Raw genomic sequence first — 21384 nt, forward strand, 5'->3', positions numbered from 1 at the left:
TGTCCTAAATTATTACCTTGTGGACACCCTTGTACTAACAAATGCAAAGAGGCTTGCACTTCAAACTGCAAGGTCTTGGTTAAGCTAGGAAAACCTGCACTGTGTGGACACTCTTTGCAAGTACCATGCTATCTTCAAAAGACAGGTCAGCGTTTCAATTGTAGCAGTCATGCAACCGCAAATAACTCTTGAAGTTAACATTCGATTTGATTTCTCATTGTAGATCCAAATTCACGAGAATTATTGAAGTACTGCAAAGCACCGTGCATAGTCGAATTGGAGTGCAAGCATTTATGCAAAGGAACGTGTGGTTCGTGCCTACAGGGACGAATACACATAAACTGTGCTGAGCCTTGCAACAATATTCTTATTTGTGGACATCAGTAATCAAACTTTTTTGTTCTGAGAACACTACAGCAAACATTATTTGATGAATTAAAATTGTCTAAAATGTATCGTATTTACAGGTGTGAAGTGCCCTGCAGACTGGAATGTCAGCCTTGTAGCAAAAGATGTGAACTGAAATGCTCCCATAGTGTATGCGGCAAAAAGTGTGGAATTCCATGTGTACCCTGCAAGGTGAATAGATTAATTATTTTACTAAACTTTTGTTGCCTAGACTCGCGAGTCAACACGTACACAAATGACTCGCGAGTCAGACGCACTATTATAGTTATCGATAACATACGGAATTTAGATTCAATTTGGCAATATAAAAATAGTTGCGTTCGATAACAAAATTAGCCAACACCAGCCAACAATCAAAATCAAGAGAGTTAGGTCGGTGTTATGCAGAAATTTTGTTTGGCAAACTGCGTGCAATTGTTGTTGCAGCAAACTCGGAGAGAGCGAGTTTGGCGACTCTCACAGCAAACTAATTTTGTTTGGTCAAACTGCAGCAAATTCGGTGTTGCCATATACAAAATTTTAGACAATTGTTGCTATACACAAAAATTGCCGTGATACCGAAAGCCAGAAAACTGTATTTATGCTGTAGGAGCTTCAAAGATTAGGGCACAGTTAATTGCCTATGCAATATCAAAAAAAATATATTAATTGTGCGCGTTATGTACATCTGAAATTCTCATTTCGTGTTGCCAATAGCTATGAAAACCATAATGAACGTGCAACCCTGTGCCAAACTCGACATAACCACCTCCGAGCAAACTAAGCAGCCGCCATTTAATTTGGCAAACAAAAGTTTGTCTGCATAACCACGACCTAAGCGAAAATTCTCTCCCAAAGAGAAGAAAAAGCAAAAAAGTTAACGAACAGGAAATTAGCCATCACTTGCAAAAACCGGAAGAAGAAGACACACCAGCTGACTTTGTTTATGTTTTATTTGTAAACAAACTGAAATTCATGTTGCCTCCATGGAAGAAAAAAGGGAAGTGAACGTTCAATGTTCGCCAGGAACATTTCTAGAAGTAAAAAGTAGTTAGTAAAGTCACATAGCAGGCAGCTAAAAAGCATATAAATACCAAAACTCGAAAAATGCAATTTTGTTTGTTTACAAAAATTGCAACCATATGTTTGTGATCATACATATGTTTTCGTGTTGGATAATTTTTGCTGACTAAAATTTTGACAGTACAAAATGAACGCTTCTCTTGCATCAAAATGAACGCTTGCTCTCTCAATTTTTGTGTGTTGGATAATTTTTTGTCGTTATCGAACGCCATCCAGTAAAAATTTGGAAAAATTATTACAAACTTTTGACTTGTCGAACGCACCTATTAACGTATTTGACTATACTTATATAGGAAAAATGTTCGCGCGGTTGTAAGCATCGTCAATGCTCGAAACGTTGCTCAGAACTATGTGATATTGAGCCATGTAACGAGCCATGCCAAAAATTATTAAAGTGCAAGCACCCTTGTGTTGGATTATGCGGCGACCCTTGCCCACCATTGTGCCGAATCTGCGATAAGGAAGAGTTAACAGAAGTTTTCTTTGGTGAGGAAGATGCGCCAGATGCAAGGTAAATTAACATTTCGACAATTCAAACATGTTTACTAACACCCCTATTCTGCAACTCTTCCGTATTCGGATTTTGCTACGAATCGTAGAAATAGTATGCTGCAATCCGAATCGTATTTTCGAACTTTCGAAATTCGTAACAATGCCATGCCTAAAAACGAACGAGTAAGGGCCGGTTGTTCAAAGTCTGATTAGCACTAATCGGAGGTAGAAGCTCTGGTTAAATACAACGACTGCTTTATCGATAACATGTTATATGCACAATGTCGAAAACGTCGACAATGATGTTTAACCGGCAAGTAGTTATAACCACACATTGAACAACTGGCCCTAAGCTTTTTTGCGTAATTTTGTACGAAAACATTTCTGTGTCGGAGGCGAGATAAAAGATGTAAATCGATGTGTGTTTACAAGAAATATTGGTGGTGTTCATTTAAACTGATAAATTTGCCTTTCTCATATACGTATATTCTTATGCACTGTTTTATATAAACAAGCAAAAAATAATATTTGATGCCCCTTATCGAGAAACTTGGGTCCGGTTTAGTTATTTGTACAATGATTTTCGGTTGTTGTGTCCAAACGCATAACCCGAACCCAAATACTTTAACATAGATGTGTAACCAAAGCATTCAACTTTTATTTAAAGTAAATTTTCAAATTTCCGACCACTAGCTTATTAATTAATGCGGCACTTTTGCAAATTTCGACGTGGGTTCTGCGCAAAAATACTGTGGACGGCGTAGCCGGAGTGATATGCACAAGAAATGTTGTATAGCTTTGACATGCGGAAGCCCCTCTTCCCCGCAACACAGAAAGGAGAATTTTACTTAGTAAGGGTTATAATCTCGCGTGCGTGTTTTCAATGGCCTGGAAGAAGCTGTTATTGCATTAACTGGATTGAGAACCAGAGCTTCAGGCATAGGAGGAGTTTTGGCTTGTGGTTCAACAATTCAACCAGAAGCTGACATAGACGCGCCCATGGTTACTATGCCTGACAGCTCCACATATCTTTGTGAAATCATTCCCATAGCACGCCCTTATTACGCTGTAGGGTTGCCAGATTTTGAAACGGAGAAAGGAGTACATTTATATTCTCGATAGAAAAAAACAGTACATGACATAAAAAAGGAGTAAAATTTTTTTTTAAATTTTTTGTGCAATTTATTGTTACAAATTACCATTAATTAGGTACAAACAAACAAAGATGTCTTACAATTTTTTTTCAAAGCAACAATAAATGTGAAAAATAAATAACTATATGGGTTGGCTTTCCAATAGGGACGGTTGTTAAAGAGATGGTCATCGAAGGGGGAGTGGACGTGGCACCTTTTCCGACCTTTTTGGAGAGGGCATGAACCGCCATTGAAAAAAATGTTACTCCAGACCACCTAGGGCCCCTATGGGTCCCCAGGGACCCCTTAGAAAAATTGCCAAAAGTCACAACTTTCACTTGCGTCCACAGTATTTTTGCGTAGAATTCGGTTCTCAGTGACCGGGAATTTTCCCCAACTAAAAAAACTAAAAACTACAAAAGAATTCCAGACTCTTCCTGAATGTATGGTAATTTTTTTAATTTAAGCCTAAAGCGAAGCGCACATTAGCGCGATTCCATCGTTGCGAATTCGGCTGTTAACTTCGAATCCGCAACCGTGCGCACACTTGAGCGATTTTTTCGCGGCGATTTCCGATGTACAATTCACTCAATTTTCCCTTTATTTCGTGTATTTTCGCACTCGGCGTACCCAAATCGTACAAAATACTATTATTACGAACGTTTTTATTAGTTATTGTACATTACACGTTTTTTTTCTTTGCCTTTATTGCTGTGACACCTTTCTTCTTCTTCTTTGACGCCTTCAAAACGCTGCAAGCCGCGTTTCGAACGCGTCAATAGAGAGGAACATTGAATGTTCGAAAAATTCGCAGCGACGGAATCGTGCAAGTGTGCGCTAGCGCATTAAAATGTATGGGTAGCATTGTTGTAATTTTTGGGCTTGCGGATTCGCAACGACAGAATCGCGCCAATGTGCGCTTCGCTTTATAATTAATTTAATATTTTTCTGATTTTTATACCCGAGCGCCCTGCCCCTAAGGCCATGCTTACACCTTTTCACTATCACACTTAACTTTGCTTACTAAGTAGTGTTTGCCACAATATGAATGGCCAAGTACTGCGCGCAAAATAATAACTGTCGCACAGGTTTTTTGAAAAATAAAAGCGTTCTTTATAGATTTTATGTTTTTTTTGTTAACTTTGTAAATATTTTACTTTAATTTTATTAATTGGTTTTAAAACTTTAATCCTGATTTGCATTTGCTAGCTTTGGGAGATAAGTACATGCGGCACGAACCTCTTTTTCAGGTGTATTTTTTCTTAGATTTTGTATAAAAAAAAACTGTATAGGGTTAGTCGAATGAATGCCCTCCTAGTCACCAGTTTCGAGTCTTTTCGATTGCTAAGTATGAGGCCTTATGTTGGACAAAAGACCCAAATGGGGGAAATTAGCCTATGGTTACAGAAGATATCGGTGGCCCTCTACTGTTGCAAGAATGCCATAGGGAAGAGATGGGGCCTCTCCCCAAAAGTGATGTATTGGCTATACGAAACCATAATTAAGCCAATAATGTTGTATGGGGTCATCGTCTGGTGGAGTTCACTGGAAAGGACCACTCATGTTAGGAAGCTAGAGCGCGTGCAAAGGGCAGCCCTCGTTGGGATCAGCGGGGCGCTCCGAACCACTCCCACCTTAGCGCTAAACGCTATACTCAATGTCGCACCTGTCGACATTTCGGGCAAAGTAGCGGCGGTTCGCTCAGCCATTAGGCTCAAAAGCTCTGGGTTCTCTTTCAATCCAGCGCACGGACACTCGACAATTCTCGAAAGCTTCGACTTCGTGCCGAAAGAAATGGACCGGAGTCACCCGTGGCTGGCCCCTAAAGGATCCTTCTCCACGCACATCCCCTCAAGGGATGAATGGAAGAGGGGTAGTCTCTGGAGAAGAGGTCCAATAAACATCTTTACGGACGGATCGAAGCTGGAAGGGAGAGTTGGAGGAGGTGTCTACTGTCAGGAACTCTCAGTAGATCTTACTTTCAGACTGCCGGATCTCTGCAGCGTCTTTCAGGCAGAGGTGGCCGCTATAAAGGAGGCAGCCGATTGGCTACGCACCAATGTACTGTCAAAAAGGAGGGTAAATATATATACTGATAGCCAAGCGGCAATCAGGGCGCTGGGATCGCTTGCAGAGTTGCAAGGTCCTTCTGGCCGGTTGTGGACCGCGGGCGGTCAAGGGAACTACTGCAGCTGGCTAAGCGTCAGCTCTCGATTTTCACAGGTGTACTGACCGGACACTGTCCAATGGGAACCCACGCGGTGCGACTCAATATCGTCACTGATCCCTACTGCCGCAGTTGCCTGGAGGACGAGGTGGAATCATCTCAGCACTTCCTACTCAACTGCCCGGCATTCGCTAGATTACGGTTTAAGCATCTCGGTGCGCACTTCATCGACACTCCCGAGGGACTCTCCGGAGTGGACATCAGCTGTTTGAAGAACTTCATTATGAGCACCCAGCGCTTCTCGTAATTTTTACGCAGTTACCGTTCCTATGTAATGTGGTATCACAATGGACAATCAAATGTCTAAGTGAGTCCCCTTTGCGGGTCTGCCACCTTAACCTAACCTAACCTACAGAAGATATGTAATAAAGTAACCGACGAAGACTTGCGCTTTTCTCCCAAACCCCCTGGTAAACCCAAATGAAGGTTAAATTTAAAAACTATACAATAACTACTTTTTTTACTTGCGCTTTTCTCTCAAAGTGTTTACCGCCAGTAAACCCAAATGAAGGTTAAAATTTAAAAACAAATTAATAAAATTGAAGTAAAATCTGTGGATAATTAACAATAAACTACTTTTTCGCAAAATCTATAAAGGCCCCTTTTATGTCCAAAAAAAACTGCAACAGATATTATTTTACACCCTGTATATGATAAAATATTAATAGCTGGAAAAAGGAGCACAAAAGAAGTACAAAGCTAATAAAGGGGTACGTTTACTCCCAAAAGCAGTACGTCTAGTAACCCTATTACGCTGCTATAATTGCAAATGCAATGAAATCCATAGTTTCCTCCAAAATATGTAAAATCAAACAATTTTACTATAAATAAGCATTTCATGACTGTTTTTTTATTACTTTCCACTTTGTTTTCCTTCATTCAGTTGTCTTCGAAAAACAACTGACAGCTAGCAATGCTGCACATTGTTCCGCAAGGGTTGCAGCATGTAGATTTTTTGTTTTTCGTAGCGTAGCTACGAATTACGAAAATTTGGGTTCTAGAATAAGGGGGGAAAAATAACATTCGGGACATTTTTGCAGGTTTGTCTTTTTGGAAGATTGTCAACACTGCATAGAAAGTAAAGCGCTGACTAAGTGGGTGGAGGATTCTAACGAATCGATTCAAATGAAAGCGTGCCCGCGATGTAAAACACCCATCAGAAAATGCATGCGATTGATGAATCAAATAAAAAAAGACTTGAAGGATGTACTACTTGTAAAACACCAGGTATTTACAGGCAATCGTTTGGATTGGAATAAAAAACGACTTAAATATGTAGAAGCATTGTCCGCCATATTAAGCAATCCAAATCTAACAGGTAAATCAATCACCAAGAACGTTTTATTTTTTAGCAAAACATCTAACATGATCGGTTGAAAACATTTTAATAGTAAAAAATCGGAATTTTTTGGCTTTATAATAAATTTTTTACTTACATGTTAATTCGAAATTTTCTCTTATTATAATTTAGAATATCCGGAATTGAAGAACTACGTCGCAGATTTGCGTGATAGAGGACTTCCTATAAGGAATCACAGAAAACAAATTTTAAGTGCTCAGGAAATTGAAGCGTTCAGAATTTTATTAGATATCATGAGTCGTATGTTGAAAATATTGTCTCTTGTTAAAAGTCGCAGTGTCACATTTTACCGTTCCGTAAAAGAGCACGTTGTTATGCTAGTAGAAGCACTTCCAACTAGATGGCAAATTTCTCCCCAAAAAATTACTGACATTCAGTTGGAGCTTCAACGATTAAATTACATGGTAAGGGTAACGTTGCAAAGCTTTTGAAACACTTTTGAAAGTCTAACTGCGTTTTTTATTCAGGTGGAACTGTGCAAAGAAGATTACATATATAACACACTATCACAATCAGAAGAGTTTAGTTCGGCATCAAACAAATTGCTAAGTATCAACAGGTTCACCGACAAATTAGAAGCCGAAGTCAGAAAGGATATAAGCGGCTTGCAGCATTTATTCGCCGAACAAATTAAAATCGAACGCCAAATGATTCACAAAGCAATGGGCTACAAGCAAGGTCACTGGTATAAATGCCCTAACGGACACATTTATATGATAACAGAGTGTGGCGGTGCAATGGAAGTAGGCAAATGTAACGAATGTGGAGCCCAAATAGGTGGCAGTCAGCACCGATTGTTGAACAGTAACACCCTCGCGACTGAAATGGATGGAGCTACGAGGCCTGCCTGGCCACAGGGTCCTAACGATTATCAATACATGTAACTTGAGGTTTATTTTGATATAATAGTGTTTTCAATATGATTATTCTTGCTGATATAAAATAAAAACGTGCCTTTTGACTTCTACGTGCAATTACCATTTTGTTAACTGCACAACACTATTATAATTTATTTAGAACAGATACCTAAACAATCCGTGTTTGGGTGTATAACTTCAAAATTTAATTAAATTATCCAGTATCCATTTATTTCGCAGATGAAATTTGGCTCTACGCAAAAGCAATAAACTCTTCCAGTGACTTTGTCGTATCAGTCCGAAACAAAGTGCTTATGTGGCCCGGTCCGTACCTAAATGGGTCGAAGCTTAGAACACACATGCGGTGCGTGCCAGAGGGGACGGCAGCAGAAGTTGCGCGTACATATGTATACACTAGAGTCCAGCGCAAGTGTATTTGCCGCATTTCGTTCAATAAGTACTACTTGCATTGTACTCTACTCCCAACACATTGTTACTCTTTTTCCGCATACATACACTACTTGGCGTTGAGAGAGTAAATACTTGACGTACTTGCTATTATTCCACCAAAGTACGTACTCTACTTTCTCTCATCGCGTACGAGAGATATTTGCTGCTGCCAAAAGGGAGTAGCAAATCTACTCTCTGTATACTTGTAGTACGGTAAGTACTTGCGTATTAAATTTCAATTCTGGTTGTTAGCCTACTAGTTGATATCGTTTGCAGCGCCGGTCAGTGAAATTGAAAGAGTAAAAATAGAATATGGAAATTGACGATGTAAGGAAATGTTTACGGCCTTATTTATAAAAAATAACATAGATTTAGACAGTTGTTTAATGTGACATTTTCATAAAACTTTTGTATTCAAGCAGCTTTTTAAATCTATGTATGTACTTAAATTTTTATGAAAGTATTATTTCTCGTCTCTAATTTTCTATAAAACTATTTGCAGTCATTAACCAACAAATAAGTTGTCAAAAACAATAACTTAAGCAATGCTGCTATACGAAATAAAATTATTAGTGGCAAATCAAAATTTTGAAAAGTGCCGATTTTCACATTCGATAGTTGGACATGGTAGCGACGAGATGTACGAGCATTTTTTTCTTAAGAGCTGCATACTGATTTAAGAAATTTTTTATAGAAGAAAATTTATTTTCCATTTTTTGTGCGTAATTTTATGTGAATTTTTAGTTTTTCTTGAGAGCCTTTACAGATAAAAAAAATTTCGGAATATGTACATACATACATATGTACATACATACGCAGCCATATAACTTCCCTACAAGACAGCTGAGTATCATATGAGTACTCATATTATCATTATCCCTAATCACAAAAGTGCTTATCAAAGTCCTCATTTTCGTTCAGGCCATGGGAAAAAATTGAGTACTTTCCCATCAATGTTGTCATCAGAAAGTCCTCAGTACTAATCAGGGTTCGTATTTGCACACACATGCTCTGCTCACACACACGCCAGAAACACATTCAACTTGCACTCACTGCTCATACACATGTGTGTGCATAAGTGTAAAACAAACTCTACTCACAGAAAAGTGTGTGCTGTTTGTTATTAAGCACATGCACATGTGTGTGAGCCGATTTTTGTACAAATTTCAGCCCATGCACATGCACATAATATATTCTTAAAAGAATTTGTTTATTAAACGTTATTTTTTGAAAGACAATTCAATAAAAAGTGAGATGTTGTTTGTTTTTTATATGACAGAAAACATATTAAAAAATTATTTTAAGATTTGAGTTAGAATTCGAAGTGTATAAGTTTCTCTACGCATAGCACACACATGTGCGTGTGCTTTACATTAATAAAAAGAAAGTACACACATGTGCCCGTGCTGTTTACCAAACGGCACACACATGTGATGTGAGCAAATTTTTAATTTTTTATATGCACAGCACACGTGTGTGAGCTCAAAATGTTAGGATGTGCTGCACATGTGTGTGCAAATACGAACCCTGGTACTAATAGTCAAACTACTCATTTATGCCGTACTACAAAAACAAAAGTGTAAATGTGTGAGAATTTTTGCCTAAAGTGCTCAGCAATGTCTTGTAGGGTTGATTTCAAGAGAAACGAATTTTCATTTGGCACGTTCAGAAGGCGCAACAGCTCAGTAACTGGTGCGATTGCACCTTCTGAACGCGTTGTTGCGTACTTCTGATCAACTGAATAGTTGCGTGTTAGATAGATAGATAATTAATGGAGGCATGCACTGCGACCAGCAGGTCTATTGTGCCCTCAACCATTTACAGTACCTCATCTAATCCTAGAGAGCCCAAAAATTTGAGGAGATCCCCAGGGATTAGCGATTGTATTGCTTCGTTACTTGGCCAGTAGTGGCCCAGGTACCTCTCCCGTCTTCTCGCGACCGCCACGCATTCGCTAAGCAGGTGCACGGGAGTCTCCTCGGTCACGTCGCAGAAACGACATAGGTCGTTGGACCAAATCCCTAGCTTGTGCAGATGGCCTCTCAGTCTGCAGTGACCCGTCAGAAAACCTGTTATGATCCTTAGTTTTCCCTTGGATAGATTAATAACTGCCCTGTACCTCGTGAGGTTGTAGCCTCCCAGTAGTTGTTTTGCTTGACGTAAACCTGTAGTGTTGCGCCAGTGTTGATTCCTTTGTGTGTTCCTTTCTTTCCTGAGCTCTTCCTTGATTGTACTGGGTCCAATCGCTAGGAAGGGCTCAGGCCCTATAGGCGACGAGGCGGCCGCCAGTCTAGCTAGTCGGTCCGCTTCTTCGTTGCCCGCAACTCCTATGTGTCCTGGTACCCAAGTTAATTGGATTTTGTTGTGCACTGCCAGGCTGTTGAGCCTATCTATGCACTCAAGAACCAAGGATGACTTGACCTCAAATGCTGAGAGGGCCTTGAGTGCCGCCTGGCTGTCGCTCAATATTAAGATTCTCTCATTACGGTAATTCCTCCGTAGGTTAATCTCTGCACACAGACTGATGGCATAGACCTCCGCCTGGAAGATACTCGGGTACGCCCCCATAGGTACCGAGAGCTGCAGCCTCGGCCCGTAGACGCCAGCCCCAATGCCTTCCGGAGTCTTCGAGCCGTCTGTGTACCATTGCAACGAGCTCGATTGGATCAGCCTCTCCATGAGAGAGGAGCTCCAGGTCGCCTTGGTGCAAAGCTCTATTTTGAAATTCCTGTCAAAGTTAACCACCTTAGGCCTGTCGTCTCTGGGGAGTAAAGCTAGCGGAACTTGGGAGCCTAGCTTGTCTCTGTTCCTTAATGATATAGTTCTGCCCCTGCCAAAGCCTTCCCTCGCGGAATTTAGTAGAGTTCGCTTTGCAGCCTGTTCTATGGTAAGGTACAGCGGCTCGAGCTCGAGAATCACCTCCAGCGCTGCCGTCGGACATGTGCGCATTGCCCCCGTGATGCATACACATGCCAGCCGTTGAAGCTTGGTGAGGGTTTGCCTCACCGTGGTGAGGGTGGTTCTCGAGGCCCAAGCCACTGCTCCATAGGTGACTATTGGTCTAACTATCATGGTATACATCCATCTCAGAATCCTGGGACTGCAGCCCCAGGTCTTTCCTGCCAGGCGTTTGCATACCATTAGTGCCCTCGTAGCTTTGGAAGTGACCGCGTCAACATGTGCCTTCCACAGAAGTTTAGAATCCAGGGTTAGTCCTAGATATTTGACTTCGGTGGCGACGTTGATGGCGACCCCATTCAAAGAAATGTTCCTCATGCCTGGAAGCGTTCTTCTTCTAGTGAAAGGGACAATAACCGTTTTAGAGGGGTTGATGCTGAGGCCCATGTCCGCGCACCAGCCTCTTGCCAGGTTTAGTCCCCTTTGCACTATGTCACATAGAGTGCTCACGAACTTTCCTCTGGCGATAATCACGATGTCATCCGCATAGCCTTGGCAGCGGATGCCATTGTCCGTGAGAATCCGTAGAAGTTCGTCCACAACTAGGCTCCACAGGAGAGGGGATAAGACTCCTCCCTGCGGGCAACCTTTCGTAGTTTTTAACTGTACCACGCTGTCCCCGATATCGGTTTCAGCGATTCTTGAATTTAGTAGCCTGGCTATCCACCTGCGGATCGTTGCCTGCACATTGCGTTTTTCGAGTGCCCGGTCGACACTGATATGAGAGGTGTTATCAAACGCCCCCTCAATGTCGATGAAGGCACAGAGTACTGTTTCCCCACACTCAAATGCATCTAGTACTTCCGTAGATAGGGTGTACAGTGCGGTGTCCGTAGACCTGCCCACTCTGTAGGCATGTTGGTCGGGGTGTAAAGGCACCTGTTTAAGGGTGCTGTTCCTGATTTCATGGTCGATCACCTTCTCCATCGCCTTAAGCAGGAAGGAGGTAAGGCTTATCGGCCTGAAGGACTTAGCTAGAGAATAATCTCTCTTACCTATCTTCGGGATAAAAATGACCCGAGCCCTTTGCCACGCCTCGGGGATGTGAGCGAGCGCTAGGCTAGCCCTCATGATGTTCACGAGGTGTGGAAGTAGGAGCTCCTTGCCCTGCATCAGCAGCACTGGACTGATGCCATCCACCCCCGGGGATTTATACCGGTCAAAGGAGTCCAACGCCCAACAGACTGATCGGTGGGTAAATAGACTCCTAGCCAGCTTCCAGTCCACCGGGGACGGCCTGGTCCGTCGGCACGGTGTCTCTCCCGAAGTGGGAGTGGCATCCGGGAAATGGGCCGAAAGCAGGGCAAGTGCCCTTTCCTCTTCGTTGCCTGAGTACGTGCCATTGGCTAGCTGGATTGCTAGTCTGGTATCTGTATGGTCCCTTGCCAAGGCCTTGTGTAGCCTGGCAGCTGAAGGAGTCGATGAGATGCCCTCACAGAACTTCCTGAAACTGTCGCGTTTAGCCCTCCTGATTTCTTTACTGTAGTTAGTTAGACTTGCTGAATACTCATCCCAGCGCCCTGTGCGCTTTGCTCTATTAAATAGCTTGCGTACCTCCTTTCTGAGCACCGATAACTTCCGAGACCACCAGTTGGGCTGCGCCTTCCCTCCTGGTTTTGTCTCCGGGCAGCTTGAGTGAAAGGCATCTACAATGGCGCCATTTAACTCATTGACGGTGCTCTCTAGGCTCATGCAGTTAGTGTACCTGTTCCTGGACTTAATTCCAGTTAGGTTTGACTCTAAAGTCTCGCTGTACTTTGTCCAGTCAGTTTTCCTGGGGTTCCTGTTTGCCTGCCTAGTTATGACCTCTACTCCCAGTGCAAACTGGATAATCCTATGGTCTGACAGTGAGGGCTCCGATGAGACCCCCCACTGGGTGACCAGAGGGCTAGCCAGTCTGTTGCTAAGCGTGATGTCTAGTACCTCCTCTCTAGCCCTCGTTACAAATGTCGGTGTTTGGCCAACATTGTGGATGCTTAGTTCCTCACTTAAGATGTACTCTAGGAGACACTCACCTCTGCGGTTCGTATCCGTGCTGCCCCACTCGACATTGTGGGCATTCGCATCGCACCCTATGATGAGGTGGAGCCTTCTCTTCCTGCAGAATTCTACTAGCTGCTGTACCTCTTGCGGAGGGGCGTAGTTGCTGTCCCCCGGGAAATAAGCCGCGGCAAACACCACCTCTAGGCTTCTGCCACTTAGCGAGAGCGACGTCTGCACCGCGACCAAGTCCTGTGTTAGAAACTCTGTAATGCAAAAGTAATCAATGTTCTTCTTAAGCACCACACATGCTCTGGGCCTCTCGCAGGAGAGGTCCCAAATTACCTTGTTGTTGTTGTGGTTGAGGCCCCTAACCTGGCCTCTGTAGGTCCACGGCTCTTGGATCAGTAGAATGCCCAGGTCATCCGTGGCGAACCTGCTGGAGATGACCGCCGAAGCAGCCACCGCATGATGCAGGTTGACCTGGGCTACTGCCAAGCGACGCGTGGTCATAGTTGGGGCTCGTCGAGATCGGAGAGCTGTAATTCGCTCTCGCTTCTCCTATCGAGCTCAAGTCGCCTAAAATCGATGCCTGCTAGCAACTCCTGCGTGGATGGCACGTCTTCCGCTGGCTTGGTGGTGGTGGCTGGCTCGGACGTGCTTGCTGGAGTTGGTGTCTGGGTGACGGGTAGCTGACTGAGGGGTGGCTGTGCGAGGGGTGGCTGTTCCGCCGGTAAGGTCGAGGTTGACTGGATCGACTGGGCAGCGGAGGAGTCGGCAGCCGCCTCGATTGGGATCTCCTGCGACTCCGACTCCTTGCTACCTGTCGCCTTTTGTCGCCACGGCCTCACCGTGACGAAACTGAACCTATAATTCAGGTTGAAGCCAGCCCTCTTGATGCTGACATAAGATTCCTCGTCTATGCCCAGAAATAGTCTGAGCCCGTTCTCCTCTACGGAGCTGGACACTACCTTCCACGCAGAGATGTGGATGCCCTCATTCTGCGCTTTTAGTAGCCCCAACGCAAACTCCGCCGACTTGTCGGCGCTCCTTGGCAGGAACACCGTGATGTTATGCACTGGAGGGATGTCATCCCCCCTCTTCGTGCACATCTCGGGTCCCTTCCAGCCCTCAAGTGCTGGTGCTTTCTTCACCAGCCAGGTTGCTGTCCTCTCGTCCCTGCAGTCTACCAGTAGCATGCCGGATCTGAAGTACACACCACAGAACACCAGCGGGTGCGACCATCCTTTAAAGACCTCTTCCATAATGGCATCCTGGAGTCTGGTTAGGTCTTCCGAGCTCAGGGCAGCAGCTGGGTACTCACAAGGCAGCACAGCTACCCGAATGCCTTTGAGGGCTTCCGAATAGCTGGGTTGCTGGGTGGAACCCCCCCTGCGCCTGTCCCTGCTCGATCGGCCCGCCCAGGCTCCTAGACCATGAGTTCGGAGTGGGTGGCTGCTCCCGCTGCCGTTTGGTGCCCGGTGTCTCTGGCGGAGTGACCTGGTTGCTACCTCTTTTGTTGGAGCCTGTTGGTTCCGCGCTTTTCCGCTTTTCAGCGGGCGCGGGTCTGTGCTGCTGTTGTCGCTGTGGCCCGCTCTTCTGCTTTTCAGCAGGTGCGGGTAAGTGTGCCTGTTTGTGGGGCCCGCTCTTCCACCTATCGGCGGGTGCGGGTTTGTCGCCTTTCTTGTGCCTTTCGCGTCCCTCATTCTCGATCTCCATCCTGACCTCTGCCATGGCTCTGGCTTCGACTGGGGGTTTGCCTTGCCCGAGGTACCGGAGGTACCATTTGACCCCGGAGCCGCTTAAGCCCTCGCGAAGCCGATCGTCTAGGGACCCCGGTTGACCTGGCTGCGGCATCGGAGGAGGCTTGGCCCTGCGGTGCTTCCTACTCCGTTGCTTTTGCCACCCGGAGTCGTCGGACGCTGCTGAGGCGCTTCTGCTGTGCGACCTATGGAGTCTCTCCTTCTCCGCCCGGTGACCGCTTTCGGAGCGGCGCCGGCTCTTGGAGCGCCGCCGGCTCACTGAGCGGTGTCGACTCGTAGAGCGACGCCGACTACCCGAGCGATGCCGGTTCTTGGAGCGGCGACTACCATCGGTGCGGTGGCTGCTGTCTGACCTTGCTGTCTCTCTGTACCTGCAATGAGAACTGCCGGACCGGTGTTGCGGCCGATCTGGTTCGGCAGGTAAATTGTGATTTCCTGTTAGGTTACTGTTGTTAGAACTACCTGTTTTGCTCTGTCCCATGCGACGTAGCGCATCTGCACTGGTCCCTGGTTGGTCATCGTCCCTTGCATGTTCGATGAACAGCGCTGCCTCCTCGGCGGTTAACTGGTCCAGGAAACTGCCTTTCCGCCCAGCACTTCTTGGGCCTTCCCACGCGCTGCTGTTTCTTGGCGTCTCCAGTGCCTTTGTTGTACCTGTTACAGTTGCACCTACCGCAATTGAAGCCGCGGGTGTTGTTGTTGCTGTGCTAGCTGTTGTTGTGGCTGTCGAGTTTTGTGTTTTTGGTTTTTTGGTTGTTTTTTGTTGTTTTGTCATCATCTTGTTGCGTGTTAGATGATCGTACAATTTGTCTGATCATTTGAGACAACATGTTGGTGTGTACCTTTGAGAGTTGAATTTGACAGCTAATGTATGAAGTCGTTCAAAAGACGCATAACGATAACTGATTTTTGTTTAGCAACGGTTGCGTAAATTGTTCTCCAGACGGCACTACCCAATTCCTATGTAGAATTGATCGGTGATTCCGAAAATCGAGTTAATTTTTTTTCCATGAATACCTTTTTCAAGATATTTGCAATTTACCGTTATTCAGCTTAAAGCAAAAATTGGTTCCTTTTAATCACGTATATCTTACGAACCAATTTAAAAATCTTCATGTAAAATACGGCAAATTAAAGCCGATGAAATTCTCCATAAATCGTATGTATGTACATCACTTTCCGATAGGGCTTATAGTTTCTGACAAATTAATTAATCATTCCAGATTTTTTATTTTTAATGAAAAAATGAAAAAAATTAAACTTCAACAGAAGAAAAATATAAAAAATAACAGGTTCTGTGCCAAATTTTTGCATTTGTACTAAAGCCTGTTCTGTTACAAATTAAAAAAAATCAAGTTACTGATGAAGAAAATCGATGGATAGATACGAAATATGAGTGGTCAAATGAAAATGAGCAAAGATTTTTCGTATGAAATACGAGCAGTAAAGCGTGTTATTCGGGTGTACGTGGCGTATGAGTAACACGCTTTAGTGCTCGTATTTCATACGAAAAATACTTACGCATTTGCCAGTAATATTTCGTATTTATCCATCAGAAACTTGATTTTTTTTTTGTAACAGAACAGGCTTTAGTACAAATGCAAAAATTTGGCATAGAACCTGTTATTTTTCAAATTTTTCTTCTGTTAAAGTTAGGTTTTTTTTTTTAATTTTTTCATTAAAAAATAAAAAAAGCTGGAATGATAAATTAATTTGTCAGAAACTATACGCCCTATCGGAAAGTGATGTATATACGATTTATGGAGAATTTCATTGGATTTCATTTTCCGCATTTTGTATTAAGATTTTTAAATTGGTTCGTAAGATATACGTGATTAAAAGGAACCAGTTTTTGCTTTAAGCTGAATAACGGTTAATTACAAATATGTATTTCGGAAACGAAACAAAAACCAAATTGAAATTTGTGATCCAGTGTAATTATCCAGCAAATTAGTCTTATCACTCAGGAGAATTCTTCGAACCTTCTTCCTGTTCCAATTCATTCCCATCGCCATGGTTTAATATGAACTAAAAAATTTCTCTCGCTTTACCTTTATTTCGGCTTACAGAATTTACAGAATCTTTTACAGTAATGGCTATGAATTTTGGCAATCAGTTGCTCATCGTTGACAAATCGAAAGCAACAAAAACTTTTTAACTGCGCAAATTCTGCAGCATTTCAGTTGAGCATCAGCAACATATTCTGGTCTATCGCTGAATCCATCGTATTCCGATTTTCGTGAACGTATGCATTCAAGGTATATGCTACGTTTGTAGCTATTCGGATTCTAAAAGACAACAAGGTCTCAATATTGCGGTAATTATTACGAAGCTCGAATACACCCAACTTCTACATATAGTCGTTTAAAGCACAAAACCGCGTATCGTGCGTAACGATAAGAACGCGACAGCATGAAAATGACTTGAACACACTAACACATTACCACTTTAAGCTCACGCTTGTTTGTGGTCGTGCCCACCTCTGAACATAACCAAAAGACTCCTGCAAATTCCAGCTGGTAAAATTTTTACTTGCAAGAATTTGCAGCTCTCTCGGGTTGTTACGCTCTCGAATTTGCTCTTGCAAATAATTTGGGTTATTGAATGAATTTCCAGGAAAAACTTGCAATGCAATTCGTAAAAATTTTTTGATATTAAATGGAACGCAATTTTGCATTTTGGTGGTACGCGGTTTTGTACTTAAAATGACGACATGTATATGTACGTACATATGTTTATGGGGCCTTTTCCATTGTGGCGTTCTGTGCATTCTGCAAAGCATTAATTCTTGATTAACATATCTTTATTGATGACAATGCAAAGCGGCTTACAAGTATTTTTGACGAATAATTTCAAGCAAATTTTTGTAATGGTATATTTAACCTTCTGGGAACTCCCTTGTTTTGCAATATCGTACTACGTACATATATATTTTTCTACCTCCACTGTTTTATTGTAGTTATTTTTTTTTTTTTTAATTAACGCTTAGCAAGCTTTAATGCAAAATATACACCCATTACAAACACCAATACAATAGCCAATTTTCTAAGATTTGCCCGATTAACGCCCTTTATAGAGCGGACAACATCACCGTTGTAAATAAAAACGTTACGGCTTTCTTCAATGAATTCCGCGCGAAGTCGATCATCAAAAGCTCCATAATTATCGTTGAGCACTTGGCGTAATTTATTCTTCAATACAGAAATTTTTTCCGGAAAAAATGTTGCAGCACATCCTACTGGACAAATCGTAACTTGCCTTGGCATTGGACGATGCTCCAAGTCATCATCTATTGCATTCGAATTTGCTGGTTTCGGCTCCTCGTCTTCCTCATCCTGCCTACCAATCCATAGTTTCCTCTTAATCATTCTTTTCTTTTGCAGCAACTGACCCCCTGACATTAAGGCCATATACATTTGGTAAGCATAGGCAAATAACAGCAGCTTATTTTTTGAATTCACTTCCTGCAAATGACCGAGGTACTTCTTAACACTTTCACGCGGTTCATATGAATCCTTCCAATTTTTTCCAAGGAAATATGACAAATCCTGCTCAAATGCGTCTTTACGGTGAAGCTCTTTTGGAAGCAAATTTTCAGGTAGATTTTCTTCAAGAAATTTGTATATTTCGAAAAATGCTAACAAGCCGTCATACCAAACCGCATCATCAGATAATGCTGAAACAAAGTAAATAAATAAAAGTTGTTACATTGGGCCTCATGCATAAAAGGCGAGTTTGAGCTCAAACCTCAATTTTTGCACTGATGAAGTGAGCTCACACTCAAGAATTTGTAATGAAAATCTATTTGGGAGCTTAAGCTCACTTTTTATGCATGATTCCCATTATTTGTGCCCTTTGTTACTTACCCAATGCAAATTTAGCATTCACTAGAACATCACTAAGCTTGTGTACATCTTTTGTGGCTTGGCGTAATTCTCTTGTAAAGGTCATATCCACAACGGGTTCATTCGCATCTTTAGGATTTGCTTGTCCTGGTGATATTTTTTCTTCCGCAGAATTTGATTGCGACGCAGTTTCCATTTAGACTTCTTTGTTCTTTATGTGCGTACGATATTTTTACTATATGCTCTATGGCAAAACCAATTTCACATCCGCGGTTGACCTCTGATGTTTGTTTTGGTTTTTTTTGGGAGATTGTAAATTTATTGGCAGATGAAAAGATTTGAGAAACGAGCAGTGTTGCTTGACAGTTCAAACTTTGGGCTCTGTCACACGGTCAGTAATTATCCGATATTTGGATCGCGATCCATATTGATGGATTGATGGATCGCGCACGAATGCTACATGTTCAATATTTATCGCGTCAGTATTTGCATAATTTATTTATTACAGTCATTTGACCTATATACATTCACGTATATACATTTGAATTATGTATTGCAATATATAATAAAGGTAAAGTTAAAATTAATAAAATAAATAAAATAAGTTAACCTGTTACACTTTTCCTTCTTATGTATATTTAACTAAGATAGCATATTCTCGATGCTGTTGGAATGGATATGATTCCAAGCAGTACCGTAAATATATTACGTACGATATGCGGTCTAAGTGTGTAATTTCCAGAGCCGCCACAACTGCGCGGTAGGAAAGGACTAGTTTCCAAGCCGCCTCTTATAAACTTCTCTACCGGCAGGCGATCTGAATGGACGAAATCCAGAGTCGCGCTATTTGATCGGACGGAAAGGACTAGTTTCCATGCCGATCTTTTTATTTCATACATTATGGGTGATCTGAATGGACCAGATCCAGAGTCATCCAGCTAGTACGGATGGAAAGGACTAGTTTCCATGCCGGACCTTTCTATCTGATAGCCCATGATTCAATAATACAAGGTTCGATAAACTGACAGTTGTCTCTCTCGCACCGCTCCCTTGGCGGCGGCACGGTGTTGCTTCTTTGCAAATTTGCTTGGAAAAAGTGTAGCTTTGGTGTGAAATAGAAATATAAGCTTTTGTGAAATATGCTTATTTGTATATGCATATGAAGCATACTTAACTGATAAAAACATAAATTGTTTTTAAATTGAAGGTACCAACGTTTTCACAATTTTTTATTTGAGTCATTGTTTTATGTTAAACACGAATTTCATAGCGTGATAGAAAATTTGCTGTTTCACGATCAGCCAGTTTAATTCTGCGATCATTTCTAATATGGGTGTGTCGTACCGCTTGTTCAAGATAAATCGCATAGCCTTATCTATTTGTGTGTCGCTTGCTATAAAAAAGATTGTTGGACAATATATGAAATGTGGTTCAGCTAAAGATCTGTAGACCAGAGTCTTATACCTCCTTCCTAAGTACTTACATGATCTTTTCATGAGACCAATTTTTTTACCAATTTTTGCTACTGTGTAGTCAATATGTTCCTCAAATTTTAACTTATCATCGATATACATATATACCTAGATATTTGATGATTCTTACTTTCTCAATTACTTCATCTTTAATTTTTAAATTGTAATTATCGGAGCCAACGTTAGCTGCTCTAGATATTACTATAAACTTTGTCTTATTCACATTTACTTGCAGTCTGTTTTTACGCACAACCATTTATACAAACAATGAAGATCTTCTTGCATTTTAATCATTGCATTGGGTAGATTACAGTCACTGAGGGTTAAGAGGGTATCGTCGGCGAACAATTTTACCTTACAATACTTCAATATCGAGTTTATGTCGTTGATATAAATATTAAAGAGAATTGGAGCTAACACCGACCCTTGTGGTAGACCAATATCTATTGCTACCTTTGCGCCAAATCAAAACAGTGGAGTTTATCGTGGTTGGCTACCGTCCACAAATATAAATATGCACTCTGCATGGTTTTTACAATATATTCTTTAGGTCGAGTCCAAAAATTCACTTTACTGCTCACCTTCCTTTTGGTCTACATGAAATTGCAAATACTGTTAGTACATCCATTTTTTCATGTACTAAAAATCGTACTTACCTTAAGGGCTACATGTCCAAAATTATTGCTACGTGTTCCTAATTAATCAATCTTTGTATATTTATTGATTGTTTACATTTTTTATATGTGTTTTGGCATTTTTCTCTCGTAATTGCACCAAGATGACGTCACCCAAAAATTACGCTCAAAAATCCTCTCTCATTCTCAAGTTCGGGTAAAATCAAGGCGAATTTATGCAAGGTGGTGTTGATGGCGAATTTAGATTTTCGCCGCGGTACTTCCTAATGTCAAAATGATGTGTTTGTTGTAAACAAGGCGAATTCATATTACAACAAACACGTCATTTTGACATAAAGAAGTACCGCGCCGAAAATCTAAATTCGCCATCAACACCATCTTGTATAAATTCTCCCTGGATAAAATCTATCCAATATTTATGCGAAAATTATGTACAAAAACCTGGCGTCGCACTTATTTTGAAAGTTGCAGTTAGGTGTAATAAAAACATGGAGGTGCTTGGTGTTTCCAATATATCATTTTTAGAGAAGAAGCCTTATCATGAGTTTCATTTTCCCCGAACCGGTTCACTTTTCACGATTATGGGCAGAATACAAATTTTCGGGTCAAATTTTTTCGGGCGAAACTCAGAATAAGGCAGAAGGTTTTAGTTAATGATGCCAATAACAATAAATGTGAAATTCTAAGTTTTTTACAACCATGAACTGCACCATGACCTTTATAAAACCTGCAATAATATCTT

At 42.0% G+C, this 21384-nt stretch overlaps 2 protein-coding genes across 2 annotated transcripts in view; one reads left to right on the top strand and one right to left on the bottom strand.

Moving 5' to 3' along the window:
• Positions 1-7649, top strand: part of LOC118737608 (NFX1-type zinc finger-containing protein 1-like) — a 46801-nt gene extending 39152 nt beyond the window's left edge. The window contains exons 4-10 of the mRNA XM_036468229.1: positions 1-145; positions 224-383; positions 468-579; positions 1764-1981; positions 6363-6640; positions 6794-7086; positions 7150-7649. The exon at positions 1-145 is cut by the window's left edge and continues 293 nt beyond it. Coding sequence (XP_036324122.1) covers positions 1-145; positions 224-383; positions 468-579; positions 1764-1981; positions 6363-6640; positions 6794-7086; positions 7150-7566 — 1623 coding nt within the window. The 3' untranslated portion in view covers positions 7567-7649. The remainder of the gene's footprint in view (positions 146-223; positions 384-467; positions 580-1763; positions 1982-6362; positions 6641-6793; positions 7087-7149) is intronic.
• Positions 7650-16726: 9077 nt separating this feature from the next.
• On the bottom strand, positions 16727-18903 carry LOC118737617 (heme oxygenase 2). The gene is made up of 2 exons (XM_036468241.1): positions 18557-18903; positions 16727-18366 (listed from the first exon to the last, which is right to left on the bottom strand). The coding sequence occupies exons 1-2, from the start codon at positions 18729-18731 to the stop codon at positions 17669-17671; spliced, it is 873 nt and encodes a 290-aa protein (XP_036324134.1). The 5' UTR covers positions 18732-18903; the 3' UTR covers positions 16727-17668.
• Positions 18904-21384: the final 2481 nt, after the last annotated feature.

This window comes from Rhagoletis pomonella, unplaced genomic scaffold (assembly GCF_013731165.1).
Source record: "Rhagoletis pomonella isolate Grant_MI unplaced genomic scaffold, Rhpom_1.0 Rhpom_scaffold_00001, whole genome shotgun sequence".
NCBI lineage: Eukaryota > Metazoa > Arthropoda > Insecta > Diptera > Tephritidae > Rhagoletis > Rhagoletis pomonella.